This window comes from Corvus cornix, chromosome 14 (assembly GCF_000738735.6).
Source record: "Corvus cornix cornix isolate S_Up_H32 chromosome 14, ASM73873v5, whole genome shotgun sequence".
In the NCBI taxonomy this organism is placed as follows: Eukaryota; Metazoa; Chordata; class Aves; order Passeriformes; family Corvidae; genus Corvus; species Corvus cornix.
In genome coordinates this window covers 13,954,982-13,981,448 of record NC_046344.1, presented here as the reverse complement: position 1 = coordinate 13,981,448, position 26,467 = coordinate 13,954,982, and the positions used below count along the sequence as shown (strand labels likewise).

Sequence of the window (26,467 nt, the reverse complement as noted above, 5' to 3'; positions counted from 1 at the left end):
TGGGACAGTCACAGGCAGGTTCCCCTCCTCACCACCCAGGTCTCCATGTGGTTTCACCTGTGATTCTCAGGCAGTTCTCTCTCTTCAAGACTGGGGACAAATCCCTTCTCTGTGCTGCACCCCCACACCTCACAGACCATCCCCACTCCCAACAGGACTCCACACTGGCCTTGATGTACTCACCAGAGCTGGGACAAAAGGTGAACAGCCCTGGCTCACTCCAGGGCCCACCAGCTTGGCCCATTCCACCTCAGTGGGGCAGGACTGAGGGTGGCAGCTCCAGCACAACTTCATGCAGCTCACAAGGGCCAGCCCCAGCTCCAGCCCTTGCTCCCAGACCCCGCCCAGGCTGTTCAAGAGGCACCCTGGGTGAAATCATCCCTCCTACAATGTTTATTTTAGCAGAGAGACTGAAATTAATTATTGACTGGGGAGCGCAGGGATGCAGGGGCACAGCATCACTGGAAAAGGGTATGGCAGGGACAGCCAGCTCCAAGGGACCTGGGGAAGAGGGGACAGGAGCCAGGTCACAGCAAGGCACCCAGGACCTGTGGGTATCACAGGGGATCCTGAGGACTCAACACAGCCCTGCCCGGTGGGGTCTCACACCACAGCTGATGTGGCAGAGCTGGGCTGCTGGGGCTGAGCCCTGGATGCACCCGGCCAAAAGCAGCTGGCAGTCCCTGCATGGGTGGAACTGGGTGTTTGGAGAAGCTGGAGACGCAGCCAGCCCTCCTAGGATGCACTGAGCCACTGGGAGAGGGGATCCTGAAACACTCCAGGCTCAGGGCAGCTTTGCCCGCGTCCCGCTGCTGCTGCAAACGAAGCAAAGACACGAGGTTCAAAGCAGAAGAGCGTGTATTGCAAGCGGCTGCGGCGCATCCCGAGAGACTTCCAGCCGCCAGGAGAAAAGAACAGAGGGGTTAAAAACGATCCCAGTCTCTAGGGTTACACTGTGTCATGCAAAACAGCCCTGGGGCAAACCCCATCCTGCCAGTTTGAGGGGAGGGTGTGCTGGCCCAGCCGGACCACCAGTGCTCACCCCCTGCTCCCCATCTGGGGCTGGGCAAGGGGCCGGACGCCTCCCCAAGGCCCGGTGTCCCCCAGCCCTGCTCACCAGCGAGGATGGTGTATGCGGGGTGGAGGCTGTGGTGGTGCAGGAACAGCCCTTGCTCTCTCCACCCCTTACAAAAAACAAGCCTTGTGGGGTGTCCACCCCCCACCCAGTCGATCGGGGCCAAGGGATGGGGGGAAACACTCAGGCAACAGCCCATTCTGCCTGGTGGGGTGGCCCAGGGGACCCTGAGGAAGGGACCTCCTCTGTAAATGTCACTGGCATGCAAACTCCGGTGTCCCAAGAGAGGAGGGGGTGCTCCCTCCCCAAGAGTCTGGCAGCGTCAGGGTCCCAGGCAGAGGCCGGCACCGGTCCCACGCAGCCTCCCGCTGTCTCTGGGGAGCTCCGTTCAGCTCAAGAACAAGTAAAAACTACTTCAAACCAAACCCATGCAAGGCAGCTATTTGCTCATGTGTCTCGGCGGCTGCCAGACGCCCTGGCAGCAGAGTTCCTCTCCTCTTTGGGGAGGGGGAGAGAAAATATATATATATATATTTATATGCAGGGGTCCCCGCCGCGTCCGCTCTCCGCCGCGGCCTCATCTCTCTGCCTCCATGGTCACGTTGGCCTTCTGTTCTGCGCTGGCCTGCTGGGAGACGGCGGCTGGCCAGCCTGCAGGCTGGGCCGGCGCGGCTGGAGTCCACATGCTCTGCTGCTGCCCGGGCGGCGAAGCCGTGGGCCAGGCGGGGTTGAAGGCCCCGTGCTGGGGTAGCGGTGGGGCCGGGGGCGGTGGGGAGGTCGCCATGGAGGCCACGGGGCTACTGCTGTTGAAGCTTTCGGAAGCCTTGAGGCGGGAGAACATGGTGAGGGCGTCGGGGAAGTTGGGCGGTGTGGCCGGCGTGTTGGCGGGAGTGCACATCTGTGGGAAGGAGATATGGGGTCAGGGGAGTCCCCACCTTCTGCCTCCCACCAGGGCGTGGCATGAGACCCCTTTGCCCCCCCTGCTGTGGCATATGGAGCCCCCAGACCTGCACTCTGCTGACTATGCTGCCCACGAGCAGCTCTATGTAAGGGTCTGAAGGCTCATGCTGTGGTAAGAGCTCCTGGCAGACAGCCCAGACAGGACCCCCTGTACCCAGCCAAATCAGGGAACCCCTCTGCTCCACAACCCACTGTTGCCACCCTGGGCCTGCAGCTTCCTGGCTCTGTGGGCACAAGGCTCAGGCTCACCTCCCACCCCCCTGGACACTGGGCACGCTCTGGCCCTGCTGGACACTTGCTTTGCATACTCCAAATCCCCAGTTGTCCTGGAGAGTCAAACAAGGCCACAGCAGCCAGTAAATCCTTAAGACACATCTGCCCAAGCAGATTACGGGCTGCCAGGCCATGAGAGTTAAGGGACCGAGTCTGGGGACAGCTGGAAGAGAGCAGAGGCAGGCAGCACCCATGTGTGGGTGTTTACACACTTCCAGACACTCTGCACTCCACACCAGAGCCACGCTCGGCAATGCTCCAGGAATTTGCTCGCTTCAGCGAGCACACAAGGACCTGTGTGTGTGGCTGCTGCAGGATGGGAAGCACCATGTATCTGTGAGTGTGTTTACACAGGTCAGTGCTTCAGGCTCCTCCAGGCTCTCTCTGCCAGGCTGGGGCTGGTGTGGACTACTGGCTATGCCCAAAACATCCTCCCTCAGACTATCCCTTTTGGAAGAGCAGCCCCAAACCATCTGCAGGGCTCTGCTGTCCCACTGCATAGGACAGGCTGTGCCACCAGCTGCTCTCCAGGAAAACCTTCCTTGGCAGGCAGCTCTGGCAGTGCCCAGCCAGACCTCCCTGCCTGCACTCCTGGAGTTAGGAAGCAGTTGGAGCTGGACATGAGCACCAGCCTGAAGCACCCGCCAGCTGGTGCTGTGCCCTGGGAGAGCATCAGGGAGCTGGGAAAGCACTTACCATCTGATGGTGGTGGCTGTAGGGGATGTTTGTTTCTTGGAAAAAAGCACTGAGAGCAGTCTGAAAGGGAAAAAAAAAAAGGGAAGATGATGTTATCACCAGCATGCAAACTGGGCACCCACCAGCATGCAGACTGGGCACCCACCTCATCCCTGCACACTACTAGACACCAAAGATGGTCAAGGCCCTGGGAGGCCTTGAGGGCACAGGTGCTCCCTGTCCCCAAGCAGGGACCTGTGCCTGCCATCTGCTCACACCACGGCAGGTGGTAACCACGTGCCTTTGGGACCACCATTTTTGCAAGAAGCAGCTACTGCTGGGGAAGAGCCCAGCAGGTGTTTCACAATTCACAATGATGCTCTGCAACCACTGTGTGCTGGGAAACAAGGAAAACCAAACCCAACCCCAGAAGGAACCAGTTAAAGGCATGTCCTCAACAGGACACGATCACAGTCCCCATATTCCCACCAGGAGATCCCCAGGGCAGGGGCTGTAGCAGGTGCCCACCCCATATGCCAGAACATTTCCAACTCAGTTGCAGACAGAGCACAGTGATGACTGACATTGTTTCGTAGCTTCCAGTTAAAACCAGTAATAGTAAATACGTCACATGCCACAGGCATATGAGAGGACAAGAAGGGTTGCAGGTAGGGAAGGCCAGGGGAACAGGATGGTCAGGAGAGCAGACACCCAACTCAGGTCTGGAAGGAGCAGAGGCAGTAGGATGTTTGGGGGGGTGCACAGCACTGAGCTGATGCAGAAATGGTGAAAAGCTCTTTACTCAGAGGGTGGTGGGGCCCTGGCACAGGTTGCCCGGTGGCTGCCCCATCCTTGAAGTGTCCAAGGCCAGGTTTGATGGGGCTCGGAGCAACCTGGGATAGTGGAAGGTGTCCCTGCCCATGGCAGGGGGGGTAGAATGAGATGACCTGAAAGATCCCTCCCAACCCAAACCATTCTGTGATTCCATGGTGGTGACTCCTGTTCTGTGCCAGGCTTCAACTGAGTCAGGGCTAGAAAACAATGTTTTGATTCAGTTGCAGATGAGACTTGATGGAAATGTAAGAGAACTGATTTGGATTCAGTTCTGGTTGAAGGAAAAGCCCCCTTCAGTCCCATTCAGGCCTCTCCCCAGGGCCTGCAGGTCTCCACTCTGGGGTGTGAGGAGTGGGGCTGTGGCCAGGTGCTGCCACACTGCCTGAGACTTTGCTCCCTTCCTGAAAGCCAGGGATTTGGGTTACCCAAGCTGCTGGGGAAAAAAAAGACGAAAAGGCCTGGAAAAAGCACAGGGAGGTTGTACCAAACCCTGCCCAACTGCAGCAGCCACAGTCCTGCCACCACACACGCTCCTCATCCCAGTGTCCACATGCTCCTGTGTCATTCCCAGAGCCAGGATGAACGACAGCAAGTCAGTTCAGCTCACTGATCCAATGGGAAAACTAGTTTTGCCCCAAACATCCAGGCTGGCAGGCCCTGGGAAGGCAAAGGGGTTTATGGTTTCCTGGCTAAACAGCAGAAAACTATTGGCACAACCAGGTGGCAGCCAGAGCAATGTCTGCAAACAATGATCCAGACCTGGGGGGGGGAAGGGGGGGAAGCAATTCCTGCTGCAGAGTCTGGCAGCTCCCAGACCTCAGGGGGAGCGTGCAATAGCTGGGCTGGCAAGGCTCTTCCCTGCAATAGCTGCACTTAGTAACACAGCACCTGAACTCTGCACCCGGCCACGCTGCAAGCTCAGAGCCCTCAGCTCCTGCAGGCAGGATCCACCGGATCCCAGCAATGGCCATACAGCAGGAATAGGGTCTGTGGCCCTGGAGAGCGCTCTGAACAGGACAGCACATGGCTCTGAATTAAGGATATGTTTGACAGAGACACAGACACTTCTGAGGCAGTGACACCCCCCCATCACGCTACCCTTCGTCCCGGGTGAGGTCCGACGTCAACACCCACAGGCCCTAATGCTGACAGATCGTGATAAGAGAGGGGGTAACAGCAAATGGGAAACACAGGCAGAGGTGTGGGCACAGCCAGATACCATAAACTGATTAAATCTGCTCTGTGCTCTTGTTTTCCGAGTGGCCTCATATCTGGGACTGTGCCACTGGCAGACAGGGGCAAAGAAGGTCCCTGCTGTCCCCCAGAGCTTCCCACCAATCCCTGCCAGCGCTGGGATGAAAGCTGAGACTGGGCAGAGGAAGCACTCTGCCAGGGCAGACCCCTCTGCCTAAAACAGTGTCTCCTCCCCTCTGTCTGCCCCTTTCCAGGCACGGCAGAAACAAACCCTGTGCCCAGCACAAAGCCCACGACCCGCAGTCACCTCCCAAGGGACCTGCAGAGCCCCAGCCCGGCAAGCAAGGGGCCCGTGCTCCCCTTGGTGCCACGGGGGGCCAGGGACACACAAGTAACCAAAGCTGCTGATGCCACCTGGTCTCCAGACAGCATCACAAGTGCCACGGTGACTGGTGCAACAGCAAAGCCAATTAAGGCTCCTCTGCTGGAGAAGGAGCCCGAGCCCAGCTCAGCTCTGACCCTGAACCAAAAGCCCCATTACCTGCGTCACCCTGGTGTGAGTGGGAGCAGGGCAGCCCCGCCCCCACGGCCAGGCCACGCTCAGAGGTGACTGGGCCACTGTGCCCCCTCCCAGGATGCAAAACCAGGAGCTTCACAGGAGAGGGATCCCACAGGGACCCTGCCAGGGTGCCAAGAGGCACCTGTGATGATCCAGCCAGAGAGAGGGTGGCTGAAGGTGTCAGCCCTGTCAGCATGGGGCAGCAAGCAGCAGGGGCAGCCCTGAGGGCACCCTGTCCTTGAACCACCAAGGAAGGGGCTTCATGAAACATAAATACATAAAAGGAAGTGAAACCCAGCCATGGACACAGTGAGTGAAGCCAGACACCTGCTCCTCCCCTTGTTCCCCACACACAACCTCTCTACACTGAACGGAGGCTCTTAGCACCAGGAAAAGGAAGGAATGGGTGGGTTTTTTTAAAAGCAGTTTCTTCTTATCCTTCCCAAGCAGCCCCAAGGGCAATGAGCACATAAAGCCAAATAATACCTTTCTACCTGAGAAGGAGCCTGATCCATTGCCCAGCCCCATGTGAGACTCTGCAAACTCTGAAATGTCTGCCTCGTAACCTGCTGGGTTCCAACCATGGAGGAGGGACCTGCTGCTCTCCTTGGCTTCTCCCAAAAAGCCAGGCCCTGGAAGCCAAGTGCCAGCCTTCACCCAGTGACACTCAAAGTTGTTTTCTTGGGCATGTAAACCTCCCCCTGGGATCAGCCATGGCACTGCTCCAGCTGCTGGAGGGCTGGGCTGGCAGTGCCATTTTGGCTGGCAGTGCCATTTCGGCTGGCACCCACGGCAGCCATCCCTGGAAGCATGGAAGGGCCCAGAGAGCTCCAAGAGCTGCAAACTAAACTGGGCACAACAGGAGAAAGCCTGCCCAGGGTCCCTAAGAAACAGGAGTGGAGTCACAGTGAGTGGGAGAGGCAATCCACACCCCACCCATGAACTGCCCTGCTCCCCAGGGATAGATGGGATGATAAAAAAAAAAAGGCTCCCTAGTGAACCCCCTGAGTACAGGACAGACCCTGATCAGCTCACACCACATCCAAAGCTGACTGTATCCCAAATGTTTTCCTGACCTCCCGCCCTTCTCACTGTCCTGGATCATGTTCCTTCCACCCTGGAAAAACTCTTGAGTCTATCAGGACTGGAAAGACACACACAGAGCAAACCCTCTCTGCAGCCCCCACTTCATCTTCCTACACACAATGGCCCCTGAGCAGCCAGCCTCAAAGCAGTCCAAGCCCAGGGAAGTGGTCCCAAAACACCAGCATCCCAAAGCTGTCCGTGTTTCACAGCAGCCTCCCTCTCCCTCCTGCCGGTGATGAACACCCCAGGGGCTGTCACAGGCAGCAAGTGGGACACTTGCCCACATAGGAAAGATCCTGGCCAGGGCAGACGGACACCAGGAGTACCCTGGCCAGGACAGAGGCACAGAACTGGGACAACCCAACTCCTCCTGTGTGTCACTGGGCCACTGAGCTAGCCTGGCTCCCCTATACAGAACACCTCTCCCCGTGGTGGTCTTACAGGCAGAAGCAGAATCCTCAGGTACAAGCAGGCTGATCCAATTCACACCGTGCCCCTGGAGCAGCGCTTTGACTCCAAGGAGACAGTTAATTTATGCTGCCTTCCCTCGTACTGAACTTGCCTGAACTCCCCCGATTTATACTCACTGAAGATGCAGACCAGCCAGCAAACGGCTGCTGCACTGGAATAACAAAAGCCTCGGGAGTATCCCAGAAAGGAGGTGAAAGCAGGCTGGAGTGGTCGGGAGGTGATCCCTCCCCAGCGTGGCTCCCAGAAGGAGCCGTGCCCAGCGGCCATTTTGCAAAGGGAATTATCTGACCGTTGCACCAAAAGTGAGTGGGAACATGGTAACGGCAGCGTTTGTTTACAGCCCAGCTTCCTCTGAGTCATGTGAGTGCCCAGCCGGCAGGAGACGGCTGTTTGTACTTGTGCAACTCGCCAAACGGTGGCAAAGTTCTGCAAAAAAGCCTTTTGAAAGACACGTTAAAACTTCTGTCATCCCTCCCCGGCTCTTTTGCGACACGCACGGAGGTGGTGGAAGAGGATCCCGCCTGTCCCAGAGGGCCACTGTCAGGCTGTGTTAGTAAACAAACGCCGGAGCACATTACACATGCAACACATCCCACACCAGCGGCGCTCCCGTTCACCGGGCACGGCGGTGGGGATCGCGGGCCCGGCCTTCCGCACATCCCTGCGAGCCCAGCCCGCGCTCCCCGGCCACGCACGGCTCGCTCTGGGATCCTCCCGGCCTGTGATAGAGCATCTGGGAATGCTGTGCCCGCACGGCGATGGACGGCTCCCGTGCCGGGTCCATCCGGTCGCTGTTCCGTTACGGAACGAGCCCGGGACAACCCAGCCAGCAGCAACCGAGCCACCTGGGCGGGAGGAGAGGTGCTCCAGCCACGGGGGTGCACAAACGGAGCCTCCTGTTCCCCGGCCTGACTCAGACCCGCTCCCGCAGCACAGCACAGCACAGATACTTCAATTACCGAGGTGCCATTAGCGTCAAATCCATCAGCTCCAGCCTAGGGAGCTGCAGAAGGAAAGGAAAAATCCTATTTAGAAAGCAATTTGCTGGCGATAGCCACCGCACTCCTCTTTGCTCCCTGCACTTCAGGTCCGGGGATCTCCGCAGGAGCTGAGCACCCTGAAAGGCACCGGGGAGCTCCCCCGGCACCCCCCGCCCCACGCGCGGCGTTAACCCCTGTCAATGTCACGGAGTATCCCACCCGCGAGCGAGAGGAAAAGGCGTCTGGAGCCAGAAAAGCCTTGACCTACAAAGTCTCCTCTCCCACGGCTGCCCGAGAACTCAAATACTCCGGGACAGGGCCGTGGGAAAGGCTGCGCTGGGGTTTTCCAGCCCACGGCCACGCGAGAGGGCTGGGGCGGAGGCGGGGGGGAACAGGAGGAGGGTTCGGCGGATTCGGCGCCCCCGGCCCGGCCGCGGTCCGGCGTGGGGCCCCGGCGGGCTGCGGGCCCCTCTCTGCGCACCCCCCGCGCAACGTGGCCGCCCGATCCCCCGCCCCGCGTGGCGCCCACGCTCCCTCGGGCACCCCCGGGGGCCCGGCCCGCGCCCCGCCGCCGCCGCGCGTGGGCGGGCGGGGGGGCAGCGGCGTGTCCGCGGGGCCGGGCACCGATCCACGCTGCTCGAACCCACCCCCCCCCGGATGCCCCCACGCGGGGACCCGCCCGGGGCCGGTACCGGGGCGGCGGCCTCACCTCGAACTGCCAGTGGGCCGCCTGCAGCAGCTGCTTGGCCTGGTCGGCGGCGCATCCGGCCGCCAGCACGAACTGGTTGATCATCACCTGGTGCTTAAGTTCGTCCATGGCCCCGGCCCCGGCCCCCGCCGCCCTCAGGGCGCCGCCAGCACGGCGGGGCCGGCGGCTCACGCCAATGTTTACCGGGCACTGACTCACGGCGCCCGCCCAGCCCCGCCCACGGCCGCCCGGGGCGGGGCGGGGCGGCCCGGCACGCATGGCGCCACTGGGACTTGTAGTTCTCGCTCACCGCGCCGTCCCGCCGCCCTGCCCCCGCCCGGACCACAACTCCCAGCAGGCCGCGCTTTGTTTGCGGAGCTCTCGGCGCGCGTTGAGTGACGCCAGGGGCCGGCCAACCGCGGCCCGCGGCTCTGTAGTACCTGACCGTATATGGTCAACAACGGCGCGGCCCCCAATGGCAGCGCGGCGGGGGCGGGCAGCGCTCGGGGCGGGGCCGCGCGGTCACACGGGCGCGGGCGGTGTTTACAGTCGGCCGCGTGCGGTTTCCTGTTGACGTGAGGGAGCGGTGGGGCCGCGCCGGGCCGGGGCGAGCGGGACCAGGGCCGCGGCCGCACTCCGGCACCGTGTAACCCCCGCGGGCCCTGCCGTGTGTCCCCTCCAGCCTACGGGGGTTTGCTGGAGACCCCTTGGCTCGTAGCGGCTGCTCCGCTCCGCGGCCCTGGAGGAGGTGGAGCAGCAGCCCCTTGGCCCCCGCGCCCTTCATCACCGCTAATAAACCACGGGCGGGTTGCCCATTCCCTCCTGGTCCCGTTTTTCCCTCAGCCCCGGCGTGTCTGTGCGTTACTGAGGCGGCTGCCGGGAGCTAAATGGAGAGGCGGCAGCAACGGAAGGTTCTGGAAGGTGCCCGGGGGCTCCCGGCCCCGTGAAAGGCTCCTTTGAGAGCGCGGCGTTGCCACAGCAGATGAAAGCTCGCGGCCGGGCCCGGGAGAGCGGACAATGGTGTTGCTAAGGATAAGCAGGCACGGACACGCGGTTGAGTGGCCAGGGGTAATAACACCAGGGAAAAGATGAAGGGAACTGCCGGCTCCAGCCGGCTCCACCTTTCCTGAGCGGTTCTGGGCTGTTTCCTGCAGTTTGGCGGGCTTTAGCCTGGCCACGAGTGGTTTGTTCACTAACACCTCTATCCCCGGCTGGCATTTTGCAGGTGTTTCCGTGCCGTGAGGATTAGGTGGCTGAAGCTCAAGCAGGTAATGCACTTGATCTGTGGGGTTTGCAGCCTCCACTGTGTGTACAGGAATTGCTCTGGTAGCTAGTTCAGAGCTAGTCACCATTTGCCACATGTTCTTTAGTAACCACTCAGGAGTTACACAACCATTCAGCCTCTCCAAACCTTGGAGAACTGGAGAATTTCAGGGCCGAGGGGTTTTCCTTCTCTTTAGCTATATGTCACTGCCTAAATCCAAGTGAGAGAGAAGCTTTACGTGGCAGTGGGACATATCAAGAGGTGACCGCTCATTTCTTACAAGGTCAAGACAACCCCCAGAGAGAAGTGGCAAAGGGAGATTTGTAGCCATCAAGGTGTAAATACAGCTGGAAAAACAAATCTCCTGAATGATTATTTTAAGCAGAAAGAGCCAGGCATGTTTAGAAACCTTGCAATTTGGTGTTTGGAGGGAGAAGGGTTGGGCCTGGCGCAGCAGGGCTTTCAGGAAGGGGTGTAAGCCCTTTGGAGCAGGGCAGTGTTTAGGGAGGCAAAGTTCATGGGCTCACCACTCCTTCTGGTGAGCTGTAACTCTGTGTTTTGTCTCCAGGGCTCCTGAACCTTGTTGTTCTACACGTACCTGACAAACACAGCCAGGGGCACTGGGAACAACTGAGACAAAGCAACTTGCTTCACTGGGTAATAAACCCCCAAGCAGCTGGACTTTGGATGAGCTGCTCTGGTGACCTGGAGCTTTGCAGGGAAACATTGTTTACACGGGTGTGCTGTAGCTGCCTCCCCAGCAGACATGTCCAAGGAGACTCCTGAAGGGCAGCTGGGGGTGGCTGGAGAAATGTGGCAGTGGGAGGGTGGGTGTCCCTCTGGCCCATCTGCCTCCTCCAGGCTGCAGCTCTGTGGAATCTTCTTCCCTGGGTTCAAAGGATCCCTCCTCTTTCCTGCTGCTCTTCTCGAGGTTGTGCTGGAGAATGGCTCCAGCATCATCTTTTCCTGGATGGGTTTTGCTGAGCTGGAAGGCAGTGCAGGAGCTGAGGTCTCCTCACCACCTCTGGGGCTCTGCAGGCTCTCCTGGTGAGAGAGGGACCCCAGGAAGGGTCACCACCCCAGGCTCTCCTGGTGGCAGGAGCCCTGGCCCAGTTTCACCCTGGTCCTTCCCAGTCTGACCACTCTCACCCCACACCATGATGGCACTCAGGGTCTCAGCTCCCCTGAACCTTATGGAAGTGTTTTCATCCCTTTCTCACAGAGGGCGTCCCATCTTCAGGGCTTTCCTCCCTCAGGTGCAAGCAGCCCCTGGGGCTGGCAGCACCAAAAATGGGGACAAAGACATCTCAGGGAACCCAGAGGTGAAGGTGCAAAACCTGCTCACGTGGCACCACCAGGGTTTGTGGGGCTGTTGCTGCTTCTTGCAGCTGCCACAGTGCCCTGGACTGGGGGGGAGTGCTGCTCGCCAGCCCACGGGGCCCACCTGATGTGGGACCCTGGCGTGGGCTGGCAGGGCAGTCCTGCTCCCTGCCCCTGGCCATCCATTCTCCTTCCCCGTGCTGCTGGCAGTGGCCCCCGATAGGATGGAGGAGGCTGTGGTGCAATATCCTGCCTTTGTGTGGGCCAGTGCCTGCATCCCGCGGGCCGGGCTGGGGTGAAGGCGCTGCTGCCCTTCGGCTCCGCTCGCTCTGGGCCCTGGGATTTGGGGCGGAAGGGCTGATCCCGGTCCTGGCACACTGCTGCCATTGTCGTTGTCTGTCACACGCATCTCATGGAGCAGGGCCCTCCGGGAGAGATTCTCCAGCAAAAGCCCCTGCCCTCCCAGCTGGCAGCAACCCCCTTGGGGCCGACGGCTTCCTCTGAGTGCTCTGGAGAGCCGGGCGGCCCGGGAGGGACCTTCCCGCTGGTGGAGGTTTTGCACGAACAAAAGACCTCCTGCTGAAGCTTCCCGGGCAGAGCCAACACCCCGCGGCTGTGGGACCTGGCTCTTCCCTGCTTAACCCATGTGGCACCGAGCTCCCCTTGAGCAGCATGGGCAGCTGCTCAGGGAATGTGGGTTTGGAGCGAGATGATCTTTAAGGTCCCTTCCAACCCAAACCATTCTAAGATTCCATGATTCTGTCCCCAGAAAAGCTCAGGGAACAGCTCTGGAGCAGTCTCCTCTGGGTGCCTCTTTGAGCTGGGGAAGAGCAGGATGCTCTCGGTTCTCAGGATGTGGGAGGAAAGGGAGAGGGACCCTCATCTGCTGTCTGTATGCAAATTCCCGTCCTTGCCTGCCTCATGGTGCAAACACTGCTCTGCTTTGCCCCCAGGCTGTGGCCAGCTGGCCACCAGCTGGCAACCAGTTCTCAGGATGGCACAGGGAGATGGACCCACTGATCCTTGCTGTGCCCAGTCTGCTCCAGCGCTGAGCCCCAGATCGGCTGCTGGCCTGCAGAGTGAGGCCTTGGGGGTTGTGGATTCATCCTGCTCAGTTTAGAGCTGCTGGTGGCACACAAGCTGTTCACATCATCCCACAGCTGCCAGGGCAGTGCCCAGAGCTTGTTCCTATGGCTGTGCAGGCAGGGAGCACTGGACACACTCTGGGCCAGCACATGTGTCACTGTGATGGTCAGCAGACTCCATCCCTCCCTGTCCATGCAACTTCTGGTATGAGAAACCCTTGCACAGAGAGGCTGCTTGAGCAAGAGGCACCATCACTCCAGGTGCCAGCAGGATCCTGGGGGACACAGCAGAGAGTTCCAAGGCATGATTACTGCCAAGACACTGCCAGGCAGATCCTGGGGCTCCCCTGTGCCAGGTGCAGGGTACCTGACTCTTGTGGTTGGCTGGCAGGACTTACTGCTCGTTCCATGTTTTTTCCCTGTTGTCCTTCCCAGCCCTGCTGCACAAGAGGATGCAGAAGAGCAAGGTCTGGCCCTGCTCTGTCCTCACCCCCAGCACGCGTTCCCCAGCATCCCGTGCCTCTTACAGCCCCTCTGGCTGCACTGGTGTGGCCACAACAGCTGCAAAGATAATAACTGTCCGGAAGCACGTTTCCCCTCGGGATTGTTTGCTTATTCCCGCTGGGCGTGTTTTAGTTTGTGTTTACAGCCAGCAAATTCCACCCACTGCCTGCTATCACAGAATGCTCCCGTGTTGGCAGGCTCTGCTCCCTGCTCCATCCCATTTCCCTGAATCCCAGCCCTCTTCCCTGCTCCCAAGGCCAATTGAAGGGATTTCACATGTGCCACCTCAGCTCCTTCATGTCTCCCAGCGATTCCCAACTCCACTGCTGGGAATTTGGGTCCCCAGTACCTTTGCAGCATATGTGCAGGAAGGTACTTTCCATTACAGGGAGTGACTTTTCCCTGTTCCTCGGTGGCAGAGGGGACAGGGCTCGGTGTTGGGACATTGGTGGCTTTTTTGTGCCTCTTCTTCCACGCCATCCTCCTGACTGTTGTGTCCCACATGTGAGGCAGCCTGTGGCCATTCCCTGTTCTCATATCCAAACCTCAGACATCTCCATTCGCTTTCTTGTGTGGATTACCTCTGAGGGGAGGAACCCAGAAAGGAGATACCTTCCCCATGGGAGGCTGATCACCTCCTTTCCTGCTGGCTTTGAGTCTCAGCCAGTAGCAGGTCCCACCTCTGGGAACTGCCCTGGATAATTCTCCCTGGGCATCCCTGTGCACAATGTGTCCCTGGACAGCCCTGAGCATCTGTGTGCAGGCTGTGTGTCTCTCTGGGAATCTCTCCTGTGCTTCCCTGTGCAAGATGTGTCCCTGGGAATGCCCCCTGCGCATCCCTTTGTAGAGCATGACCTTGGGCATTCTCCCTGTGCATCCCTGTGCAAGGTGTGTCCTTGGGCATCCATCCTCCCTCCCTGTACAGGACGTGTACTCGAGTATCCTCTCTGTGCATCCCTGGGTAAGCTCCCAAGGGCTTCTCCATCTAAGCTGTGCCCCCTAGTGATCTCCGTGTCCGGGTCCCTCCCCTACGGAGTGCCCCATGCCCATCCCTGGGCCCACTCCAGTACCCATCCTTGTTGCCATCCCTATTCCCTATTCCCGTCCCCGTTCCCGCCTCAGCGCCTTCTGCCGGCGGACCTCACGCCGCGCCCCGGGGGACGCCACCCCACCATTGGTTGGTGCCGCCTCCCCCCCGCGCCGCTGTTGGTAGGCGCCGCCGCGGTGGCTGCCGGGAGCTGTAGTCCCGGGGCGGGTGGACTCGCTGTCCCGGCGTGCCTCGCGCCGCCGCCGTGGGTGCGGGTCCCGGTGCCGGTGCCGCCGCCGCCGCTGCCGCTCTGCGCCCCCGGGCCGCCCGCCCTGTCCGCGGCCGCCATGGGCTCCCTGCTCAGTCGGCGCATCGCGGGCGTGGAGGACATCGACATCCAGGCCAACTCGGCCTACCGCTACCCGCCCAAGTCCGGTGAGGGCGCGGGGACGGGGGAGGGGGACAGGCCGTGCCGGGCCCGGTGCCACCCGGGCCGGGCGGGGAGGCCGGGGAAGGGGCTGCGGGAGTGCCTGTCACCGGCCCGGGCTGGCTCCGGCTCCGGCTCTGGCCGCGGCCCAGCCCGCCCGCGCTGGCGGAGAGGCCGTGAAGGGATGTCCGTGGGCACAGCTGTGGCACAGGGCCGTGGGGGTGTCTCCGTGCCCCGGATCCAGGGCTCAGCTGTCTCGCTGTCCGTGCCCGCCTGGCGCCGTCACCGCCCGTGATCCCGGGGGTCACTGAGGGTACACAAGGATCGCTCCCCACCATGGAAATGTGGTCTCAGCAAATTGTTGGTCACTGGCGAGTGCGGCTGGTGCTGCTGGTAAAGGGGAAGCGACGGCGGAGTTTGCGGGGGACAGGGAACAGAATTGGGTCTGGTTGAGTATAGAATGGCAAAATTCCCGCATGACAACCCTCTTTTTAACTCCTTAAAATGGCAGTGGTTCTCACCTAGGAGCTGTTGGGCTGACACAGCCTACCGGGTGTCTGTTTTCCAAAGGGAATTGTTCTGAAGGCTTAGAGATTTGTCGGTGCCACTTGTGTGCAGTTAGGATGAGCCCATGACTCACCTTGTCTTGGGCCGGCTTTTGAGTTTGGCCAGGTTTAACTTGTTTGAAGAGTTTTGCTTATTTTTCTCAGAAAACAAGTGGTCAGGGAAATTCAGGTACTTTTTTTCCCCCCTGCATTTTCTGTTTGCTTACGCATTTTTCTAGGTTTTGGTTCTGCTAGGGCTTTTCCAGACAGGCTGAAGAATTTGCAGAGCAGCAGTTTGGGTCCCCTCACTCTCAGATACAAAGACTTTTTTGTATGTGAAGAGATTCAAGTCCTATGTGTGTCCATGACCTGCTGGCTGTGACATCCTCGGGGCTGTGTCATGGAGGGGGCCAGGACCCCTGTTCAGTTAGGAGGGGGTGCAGGATCATCTCAAATAGAGTCCTGTTATCATTACACCTTGTCTTGTTGCAGGTTGGCCTTCAGCAGGAATGGTGGTGTGGAGGAAGTGGAAGGGGGGAACCTGCCCAGAAAAATCCAAGAGCTGTGTTGGCTCTCTTAGAAAATATAACCTGCTTTTTTTAGAGGGTTGGGAGCTAGTTTTTTGGGCAGCTGGAAGAGGCAAGTGTCACAGCTTGGCTGCAGCATGACCTGCGTGTGACAGCATTTTAGATAAGGAGTGGATTAATTATAACCACCATATGCAATGGACATTAAACTTCTTTCAGATCATGATCCTGTTGTTCCTGTGCTGTTGAACTGGAAGTTAATGGTGTGTTGGGTTTTGGGCTTGTCAAGGTAATCCCATCACACACCTGAGGTTGGGTTTGTGTGTTACCGTGCTCCCTGGAAGGGGATCTGTTGAGCATAGTGCTACCAAAGTGTTCCATGTGTGATACCTCCCTTGTAAAACTGAACAGCCAATGCTTTCAAGCAGCTGGTTAAATAAAAATATTGCTATTTCCTACAAAGGCTCTGGATGCAATTAGAGGCTTGTTAATTAATTCTCTGTGGCATTTTCTTGTGCTCTTTCTGAAAGCTGGCATTAAGCCAGGGCTTTCTCTTCATCTTTGGGTTTATTTAACAAAGATCCTCTTGACTTTGGGGAGAGAGAAGAGCTGTTCAAGCTCTAGGCAGAAGAAGAAGTGGTGGTTCAAAACCCAGAACAGTGAGGGCTGTTAGGATGGCAGCTCCCCTCCCTCCTTCAAGTGGAGCATGTTCAGAGGGACAAAGGTGTCCTTTGAGATCCTGCCATCTTCAGAGTGATTGTCTTGGAGATGGAACAGTTGGTACCAAACCTGACAGTGAAGATGACTGGAAGTGAGTTGAGTACAGTTTTGATTTCAAGAAGCAAGCTGGAAGTAGTACAAAATGTTCTTGGGTCAAATGATTGCTAATTATTTCTAACTCAACACTGCTGCTGTGAGCCCTGACTGGAAGAAGCCGGTTTTCCACGGGCTGTGTTGGGTGTGTGAATGTGTGTGCTGGAGAGTGAGCCTGACACGCACTCCTGGCTCTGACAGTACCCCTGAAAGACTGCAACAAGTGGTGAGAGAGCATTACCTGAGGCCACTCATCCTGTGTGCACCACCGAGGGCTGTCCTTCACTTTTCCATTCTGTCCCTTCTTGTCTCTGGTTTCAGCAGATCTTGACTTACTACAAATATCTGGTCAGCTGCTGTCCATGGTTGGCATCAGTTTGAAGGATGAGGGTTTGTGTTCTGGAGCAAATATCCCCTCACAAGAACACATTGTGCAAGGAAATAAACCCTAAATACAGGTATTCTGGCTGTAATTTCAGCTGCATATCAACCTGCCTATGGAGAGGGACACAGATTCACAGCTGGTTGCAAAGGCAGAGGTGAATATTCCCTTCTCCTTTATTGGCTTGTGGTGTGGTTTTTGCTGGGTCAGTCACGTGCTCTGGGGAGGATGGAGCAGATTGCTGAGGAATCCACCTTGGTCTGCATGAGCCAGTCCTCAGTGAAGCAGCTTGTTTAACACCTTTGTTGGAAACTGTGTGCAGTTTTGTTGTCAAAAATCCTCTGAAAATGCCCTGATTATTCCTCCAAGGCTCTGGGTGGGTATCATCTACATTTTTCCTTCTGCATCTGGATGACTGAGGCTGCTGTAAGGTGATACCCAATTCCCTTCTCTGACCCCTCTTCGCTGGTACTTTATAACCAAAATTTCTTGCTTTATGGAGCCTGTGCTGGCATTGTGCCTGCCTGACCAGTTGGGAGGAAGGCCCAGTTTGTACAGAAGAGTAAGTGCCTCTGTGAAACAGGCTAAAAATGGGTAGTTTTTTCCCGTTTAGCAGGGAACAGTTGTGATCTCTGTGGGGCTTCAGTGCTTGGAACAGTGAAAGGATCCCCCATGCCCCCGTTGCTTTAGAACCAGTGAGCAATGCACCAGTGCTTCCCACAGCTCTACTCCTGTTCCACTGAGCTCCTCTGCAGCATGGAGCACGTGCCCTTGGGATGGCTCTTCTCCTCTGGAGTAGGCTCTTGGAAGAGAATTCCCTGGAGATTTCTGGGAGGAAAAAAAGGAAGCAGATTGCTCCTCTCTGAAGCTGAACTGCTTTGTTGTTTGGGAATGAGGCTTTAATCAAAGAAAGAGGAGTTTTAAATAGGAGAAGAGTATCCAGAGTCACACCCAGTGGACTGTGTTGCCGTGTACTGTGACAGTGTCACTGTCCCTGTATTTCACACAATGCTGCTGGTTCAGGCTGTGTCTGGGACTGTGCTGTCAGTCTGCCATGGTGGTGATTGTCTGGCTGAGTAATTAAAGAGAACTCAATTTCTGTCACTTCACTGTTAATTGTATTAATGGCGAGAAGCCTAAATGGACACCTCATTGCTTTCTGTTAATGAACGTTGTACGACAGAGCCCATGTTTTGATGGGATTACAGTTGTGCTCCTGGCTCTTGTAGGATGTGTCCCTTCCCAGCGTGTCTCTTGTGCATCCCATCCATGTGTTGCATGGATGTGGGATTAGAATGCTGGCTTGGGGAGAGGTAATTATGGCTGGAGCAGTCTGGTGCTTAATGCTGGTGCAATTATAATAATAAACCCCCATCACTGTGTTGTACTAAATACAAAGTATTTCGGTGTCATTTGATGCCTTGGAGGAGCCTTGGGTTCCAGTTTGGTTTTGCATGGGACAACCTAATGAGTCAGACTTGGCTGGTCTAGGTTTCCCAGTGGTCGGAGTTTTTCCAGACACTGTAAAGTTTTCCACCACAACAATTTCTCTTACAACCACTGCTTGGGCTTCATCTACCTCAGCAGTGTCACTTGGTCGTGTTCTCTTTTATCTGATGCTCCTCTGTGCTTTGTGCTGATTTACTCTGGGGGAGTAAAGCCGCAGTTTTTCTTTGTTCTGTCATTTTTATCCTATTCCATCCTTTTTTATTTATGTGTGATTCTTTCCTGGTCAGTGTGTCACTGCATTTTCCTGGAGGATTTCTGTTTGTAGCAGTTCTGGGGAGGGTTAATCCAAGGATTTTTTGCTTTTCTTTTTTTTTCCTGCCAAAGAGCGTGGCACTTAGCATCCTCCTTGTGCCCTTAACTACAGAGCTCTGTGTAAAGCTGGCCTTGGAACACCTGTGGTTTTATAGTCTGGGGGGACATATGGGAACAGGGTTCAAGAGGCATGATAGCCTGGCTAAAGTCCTAAAGCTGTCTTTGTAACGGGTTTGGAAATGGAACCTAGGATTCTACTGCATAGAAAAGATATGTACTCCTGTTAGAGACACTGAAAATCCTAAATGTCACAGTGACTGGAAAAGAGGATGCCTCATATTTTCCATCTGGAAGTTTCCTTTTCTTTTTAGTCCCTGGTGTGATATTTAAGAAATGCTTGCTTAAAATGTTTTGCCTCCATCTTGGGCAAACTCCGAGCTGGTCGGGGTAGTGGTTGAGAGGATTAATGTTTAACTTTAGTCCTACCTTGAGAGCTCTAAACTTCGGGTGTCATTGTAGCAAGTGGTTTCTGAAAGCTTGCAACAGAATATCTTTTTTTAGCTGCTGAAAACTGTGTTATAAATTTGTGGAGACAGTTTGCTGCCATTCCGGTTTGTTTGTCTGTTGAAACCTCGTGTGTATGGCAGCTTTTCTGTGTGCAGCAGCAGTGGCAGAGCCTCGGGGGTTGTTCTGCTCACCAGTGTGTTCCCCTCTGAGCACCTCAGAGTGGTTTTCCCTGTGCTCCTTGTGCCTGGCGCTGTGTTTCTTGTTTGCTTGTGAAGAAAGTGCCTCAGGGGAAAAAAACCCCCTCTCCTTCACATTGCAGGAGGTGACTTAGCAGGAAGATGAAGGGAGTTCAGTCTGAATGTGGAACTGAAGCAGTGATTCCAGCTACTGTGTGTATTTGTGAGAAATCCAAACAATTTGGTAGAGATCCCAAAAGTAGTTCTTAGTGGAGCAGTGAAAAGTGTGGCAGGTGCCTTGAACTTGCTGGTTTTGTGTCTGGGTGTTGTTCCAGTCAAACAAGAGAGATCTTTTCATCCTTGGAGATGCTCTCAAACCATGTTCTGGGCTGATCCCACAGTGTGGGCAGCAGGAGAGGGGGAGATTCTGCCCCTCTGCCCCTGTCAGGGTGGGACCCCACCTGCAGAGCTGCCTCCAGCCCTGGAGCCCAGCACAGGAAGGACCTGGAGCTGCTGGAGCGAGTCCAGAGGAGGCACCAGGATGAGCAGAGGGATGGAGCAGCCCTGCTGGGAGGAACGGCTGGGAGAATTGGGATTGTTCAGCCTGGAGAGGAGAAGCTTTGGGGTGACCTCATTGTGACCTTCCAATATCTGGAGGGAATTTAGAGGAAAGATGGGGCAAGACTATTTACAAGAGCCTGGAGTGACAAGACAAGGGGGAATGGCTTCAAACTGACAGAGAGTAGGGTTAGGTTGGATATTAGGAATAAATTCTTCCCTGTGAGGGTAGAGAAGCCCTGGCACAGGTTGCCCAGAGAAGCTGTGGCTGCCCCATCCCTGGAAGTGCCCAAGGCCAACTTGGATGGGGCTTGGAGCAATCTGGTGTCATGGAACATGTCCATGGCAGGGAGCTGGAACTCTGTGATCTTTAAGGTCCTTTCCAGCCCAGGCCATTCTATAATTCTATAATTCTGTCTCACTCATTGGATAAGAGGGAGTTCTCCAATTCTGATCCCAGATAACCAGCTGCTGTGGTACTGAGACATCCTGCACAAGCATTGTCTTCACAGTTGATCAAATAAAATGTTCCAAAACATAATCCTACTTGACCCACATAAAATGTAAAATCTATTCATAAACTCCAGTGTTCATCATGGTTTTCTGAACCTCAGTGCAAGCACAAACCACCGTGGTGTATCTCAGGTGGAGAGTCAGTGTCAGGCTGGCTGTGCTTGGAGATTTATATACAGATTAATTTTTTTAATTTGTTGCTTCTGGGAGGAGTGGGAAAAGGTTCCCTGTCATTTGGAGCACCTGTATTTGTGTCCAGGAAATGACTGGATGTGGCACTCAGTGCTCTGGTCTGGTTGACAAGGTGGTGGTCAGTCACAGGTTGGACTTGATAATCTTGGAGAGTTTTTCCAACCTAAATGATTCTGTGATTGTGTTATTCTGATTCTGTAGGACAGATTCTAAGTAGATGCTGGACCTGTGCTGAAGGTGATTGTTGTATCTGGAAAGAAGGATGTGTTTCAGTACTACAAACATCTGGGTGCTTGTAAGCTGAGCTCAGCAATAGCTGAGCCCTACCGTCATCATTAAGGCACTGCCATCTGTGCAGAGTGAAAAGAGCCTTTCTTGAAGCATAAAGGGAAAGAGCCTTAATGGAAAAAACAGGGCCATTCATGAAAACCCTTCCATTTCAGAGTAAATCCTGCTTGCTCCTAGCTAGAGGGACTGCAAATCCCTCCAGAATGCCTCCATAGCCATTCAGATGATTAGTTACTGCTTCTGGAAAGACTCATTTAAACACAAATTTATGCTATCTATGCATTGCACCCAGGGAAGCAAATGTACATTTGACTCAGTCCTCTCATCCCCCACTCTGAAACTTGAAGGGAATTGGCTTGGATGGAGCCTTTTACTTTAGTTCCCTCTTGATACTTACTTCTCTGAACTTGTAACTCTGTGAAGTTCATATTTGAGAGTGTTTTCCTGAAAGCTTTCTAGGAGGGAGCTACATCTGTGATGCTCTCACACACCCAAATCAATTCTGTTCATTTTGCAGTCGATCCCAGGCTCCAGAATCCCAATTACCTTGCACATGCTTTGTGTCCTGAAATTTGCACTGCAGTGCATCACCTTAAAGATGAATGAAACAATTCGTGGGGAAACTTTCAGAGCTGAAGTTCACTTTAGTCAGTCCCTGTTTTCTCTCCCAGACATCCATGTTTTTGCATTTAGAGCTGTCAGTGTTATTAATTAAATCAGCATCAAGGTGTACAGTCTCCAGCACTCCCAGTAAAGGTTTGGTGTGGTTCTTGCCTGGGATATGGGAGTGAAAGAGGGAACGAAAGGCAAACTTTGCCTAACAGGAGGCCCTCTGGCTGTGCTGAATTATGCAGTGGGAGGAAGCCTCATCCTTCTCTGAGCAGGCCCGTGGTGTTACTGGGACTGGGCTTCACACTGGGAAGTGGAAAAAACAGGAAGAATTCACCAGAATGGAGCAATACTGGAAAGAGCTGACTTTTCCTGCTCCCTCTCCCTTCTCTGGAAAACAAGTTGAAATGGAATTATCTCTACTGTAATGATTTATTCTAGGTTTTTGTTTTATTTGGTTTTTTTCTCTCTTCTCCTACTGTTGGCAGTGGCCCTGGGTACTACAGGGAAGAGGTGAATAAGCAAGTATTTTCTGTGTCTTGTGGCTCTTTTATACTTGTGGATTTAAAACTGCACAGACTTCTCTGGGAAGCACTCATTTAGAGATTTTTTTTCATTCCCTTGTGGTTTTTGTTTCTAGGAAACTACTTTGCAAGTCACTTCTTTATGGGAGGAGAGAAGTTTGACACCCCTCACCCCGAGGGTTACCTTTTTGGTGAGAACATGGACTTAAACTTCCTGGGGAATAGACCAGTTCAGGCAAGTTCCTACATTCTGTCTTACTCTTTTTTGTTTCCTGCCTGTTTTGGAAGATCTTGTGTGGTTTGTGGAAGAGGATGGCACAGACCTAAGAGGTCCTCACTGCTTGGGGAATGTCATTTCAGTCTGTTCAGATGCAAACTGAGTTTTCCAGAGAAGCTGAATTCACCTTTGAGGCTTATTTTCACTCAGGACAGAAAGAATTAGTGGTGGGGGAAGAAGAACAGGGACTCAGGAGCACAAAATTTGGGACTAATTCTGCCTGCCTGCCTGAGCAAGTGTAAAGCATGCTGCAGAGAAGGCTGGGAAGCAGAGCCTGAACTTCCCAAGGCTGCTGGACATGTTGGATGGCTTCCAGCCAGTGTTCAACACATGCTGTTTTCTGTGTAAATGAGTGGCCTGACTGGGTGTAGGGCAGTGTTAAGACAGACCTTGATATTTTGTGAGTTTTATACCTAGGTGGGCTGCTCAGAAAGTCCCTCCTTCTCTCTTTTAGTTTTCCTAACTGGAACATAAAGGTATTTTTGGGCCCACAGGTGTCTATGGGACTGTGAAAAGCTGCTTGCTCAAGTGATTGGCTTGTTCTTGTAAAGGGAATAATGCTGTTGTGAGGGAAAGACAGGAATTTTATGCAAGTGTTATGTTTTGGATTTCTCTTCCATCTCGGAACTGCTTAAAAAGAACCAAAAGGTAACAGAGTAGGAGTCATTTGGTGATGTTTTCTGAGTGCTGGAGAGGAAAGGGAAGAGCTGCTTGCTTTGTCCACTGTTTTCCTAGTTGTTCCTGCATGAAAATGAGAAGTTGAAGTCATGGTTCTCCTCATCAGAAAAGCTGTAACCATTAATTAATTAATGAATGTTTGTAATGCTCAGTGGCAGTTTGGGATCACACTGGTTTTACAGGTGGGGGAAACTGAGGCAAGTTTGAATTGGAACAGTGACAAGCACGTTCTGCTTTTTGAGTTTCTCCTCAGGCTGTGCCATTGGTCATTTTAGAACCACACTCAGTTCACAGGACTGTGCAGGGTAGGACAAGGAGGAATCTGGAAAGTTCTTGTTGAAGCAGAAAGTGCAATTGGGCAACAGAATTAGGAAGGAGGGACTTGAGCTGGAAATCTGTGTTTGTATAAGTGCTGGGCAGGCCTGGGGGTGCTCACCACATCCCCTGTGCCATGTCTGCACACAGGGCCCTCCCTGTAGGGGCTAGCCTGGCAGAGTTAAATTACCTGCATGTCTCAGCCTGGGTTTCCTTGCTGACATCCCAGCACTGGGTTTCATCATTTCTCTGGAGGGGAGTGGGTGAGATGCCATTAACACCGTGGGACATTTGCCAAGTAGGTTTAAGAGAAGGAGGCTGTTGTGGAATATAGTTTGCCTATGTAAAGTTAAAGCCCTTTGGCAGCTCTGATTAATCTTCAAGGAAAAAAAAAACCACTCAAACACAGAGTGGCAACACTGTTTTCTGGACATGAGCCCAGTTCTTGCTTTGGAGTAACTGAGGCCTTGCCTCATTTCTAAGGAAACGTGTGTTGGTGGTCCCTGGTGCCCAGCAGGCAGTTCTGCAGCTGTACAGGTTGTGATCACCACAATAAGCAGTTTCCTTTGCATTTCTCACTGGAGATCCTGTGCCCACTAAGGAGAATTACAGTCTGAAGCTTTATTGTCCCTATTTAAAGGACAATCTGTGAGAGAAGGTTTCTTGACTGTAGAATAGAATGAGGCCCCCTATCCCTGTCTCTTTTCTTTTCCAGAACATTTGGCCCATTGTTTCAGAATAAAAAGAGTTTCCCCCAGTAATCCAGGGTTTCAGCATGCTGATTAGCAGTCAGCTCACTGCTTGTATGCTGTAATACACATGAAAGAGCTGCATTTCTTCTGCTCAAGCTGGAGGTGGTTTCTTTAGTGGAAATAAAAGCTTGGGAGAGCAAGGCTTTCCTGACTGAGAATTCAGAGTGGAGAGAAAGACCTTGTGAAAATGCCCTTTCTTAAAGTGTGTGTTTCCAGTATGAGCTGTTGCTGGGCCAGGGCAGGATTTTCACCCTGAAACATGTTTGATTTGTCTGTTAATAAAATTTGCTATTGCTGTTCTTGTGGCTGCTGTACTGAGTACCCTGAAAGCTACATGCTTCTTGATTTGGGTAAATTGTATGTTAGGTAACATGCTGCTACCTTTTAATAGTGTAATAACAGGAGAATTATTTGCATTTTTGTTCCAGTTTCCCTATATAACTCCAGCTCCACACGAGCCAGTGAAGACACTGAGGAGTTTGGTGAACATCCGCAAAGACTCTCTCCGACTTGTGAGGTACTGCCATTACCTGAACGTTTCATTTTGCTCAACCCAGTGCTCTGTCAGCCAGAGCCAAACTGTACTGGTAAGGTTTTGGAGAACGGCTGATATCCAGATCCTTGTTGCTAGGTATGTCCAGAGGTTTCTGTGTTCCCTTGTGAGCTTTCAAGTGGTTTATTATACTCCTTATCCAAACAATCTGTGTTTCCAAACATGACCAGTGATGTGTCTGTTTCTGCAGGACAGACTGGAGTGGTAAACAAAGCCATGAAATCATTAGCATGAGCGGAAGATATTAGGTCAATAAACTTTACAGACAGATTCCTTCCTGCATTCCTGTGCAAGGAGAAGCCAGAAAGGAGTTGATTCTGGTGCAAGTCACGGGCCAGGAAGACTGATGGGTCTTGAGTGAAACTTCCTCAGGTTTCTCCTGCTGCCAAGATAAAGTTTGGTGCTAGTGTTATGCATTTGTTTAGATGGCTGTGTCGGTGCGTGGGGGAAGGACACTCATGGAGATGTTACCTTTCATTGCTCCATGCTGAGATCTGAACCAGCAGAGCTGGCTTAAAGCACTGGCTCACGCTCAGACCTGCAGCTGTCCCCTTTCCAACAGATGGCTGAGGTACAGGGCCCAGCATTCAGTGCTTTGTTTGGGTCTGAGCACTGGGCAGATGTCCAGGCAGAGCATTTCCCAATGATCCTGGCTGGAGTCGCTCTGGATTGTGTGTCTCGGGGCTGGAGCACAGGCAGGGGTCCAGCTGCAGCTCCCAGCCAAGGTGGCTCTGAGAATGTGGTGTAACGTGAGCACTTTGAGTCATAACCAAAACCCCTGTTTGTTTTTATGTGAAAACAGACGAGGTTGTTTTGTTTTGTTTTTTTAAATGAGCAAAACCTGTGGTTTCAAAGCTGGTTGAACTTTCAAATAAGTGACCATTGGTAAACTGCTCTGAAAGCTCTTTGGTTTTTCAGCTTAGGGTGAAGAAATTCTTTAGGAAAAAAGAGAAGGAGCATAAGCCTAGTGGGCAGTGGCTTTTTCCCTGGGAGAGGCCTGGCTGTGAATGGGGCAGTTGGTGTGGTTTAGTAGATATATTTCTGTCATTCTGCTTTCTGTGGTCACACGTCCCATTTCCCCAAGCAGAGTTGCAGCTCTGGACTACTTGGAATGTAGTCTCCATGCACCTTGACAGTGTCTAGGTTTGCATCCATCTAATTCCTGGTACTATCAGTTCTTTTTCTGCCTCATGAGCTCTCACTCATGTGCTCAGTGCTGCTGTGTCAGCGCTGATGACAACGCTGCCAACATGACTCTATTTAATTTTGCACTGATGTAGACCCAAAATGAGTTTTTAATTGGCAGTTCCCAAGGGTACATTCTGTCTTGTGCTTTTCTACTCTTCTGGCCTAGAGGCTTTGCCTTCCTCCCTCTGTGCACGTAAAGGACACTTTGTGCCCTCTCCAGCCTGGCTTATTCACAACCAGTGGTTGAGGTTTGCACATTCTTTCCAGAACTAGTTAATTTACCACCTCCTCCACCAGCTATAGTGATACCGAGCCAAGTGTCCAGGTGTAAAGTTCTAAGTGTAGGTTTTGATGGTAATGTCCCCACAAGCCTTTTGTTTTTCATAGAATCACAGACTGGTTTGGGTTGGAAGGGACCTTAAAGACCATCTCATTCCCTCCCCCCACCATAGGCAGGGACACCTTCAACTATCCCAGGTTGCTCCAAGCCCTGTCCAAGTTGGCCTTGGACACTTCCAGGGAGGGGGAGCCACAGCTTCTCTGGGCAGCCTGTGCCAGGGCCTCCCCACCCTCACAGGGAACAATTTCTTCCTAATGTCTAATCTAACCCTGCCCTCTGGCAGTGGGAAGCCATTCCCCCTTGTACTGTTACTCCAGGCCCCTGTCCAAAGTCCCTCTCCAGCTCTCCTGGAGCCCCTTTAGGCACTGGAAGGGCTCTAATTTCTCCCCGGAGCCTTCTCTTTTCCTGGTTGAACAACACCAACTCTCTCAGCTTGTCCTCACAGGAGAGGTGCCATGGAGGAATATGAGGAAATGTCCACTCTGGCCTTCCTGCCCAGCTCTGACCAGACAAAATTCTGAGTTTTGCCAGATCCTGAATTTTTACA

At 54.2% G+C, this 26,467-nt stretch overlaps 2 protein-coding genes across 7 annotated transcripts in view; one reads left to right on the top strand and one right to left on the bottom strand.

The window, feature by feature from the left end:
- Window positions 1-840: 840 nt before the first annotated feature.
- On the bottom strand, window positions 841-9,117 carry UBALD1 (UBA like domain containing 1). The gene is made up of 3 exons (XM_039560558.1): window positions 8,817-9,117; window positions 3,005-3,064; window positions 841-1,973 (listed from the first exon to the last, which is right to left on the bottom strand). Exons 1-3 carry the CDS (start codon window positions 9,072-9,074, stop codon window positions 1,653-1,655), a joined length of 639 nt encoding a protein of 212 aa, XP_039416492.1. The 5' UTR covers window positions 9,075-9,117; the 3' UTR covers window positions 841-1,652.
- Window positions 9,118-14,270: 5,153 nt separating this feature from the next.
- The window catches only part of MGRN1 (mahogunin ring finger 1), a 50,117-nt gene continuing 37,920 nt past the window's right edge, over window positions 14,271-26,467 (top strand). For all 6 annotated transcript variants that reach the window (XM_039560357.1, XM_039560356.1, XM_039560360.1 and 3 more), the window contains exons 1-3: window positions 14,271-14,430; window positions 21,934-22,052; window positions 24,268-24,356. In XM_039560357.1, the coding sequence (XP_039416291.1) occupies window positions 14,343-14,430; window positions 21,934-22,052; window positions 24,268-24,356 (296 nt within the window). In that variant the 5' untranslated portion in view covers window positions 14,271-14,342. The remainder of the gene's footprint in view (window positions 14,431-21,933; window positions 22,053-24,267; window positions 24,357-26,467) is intronic.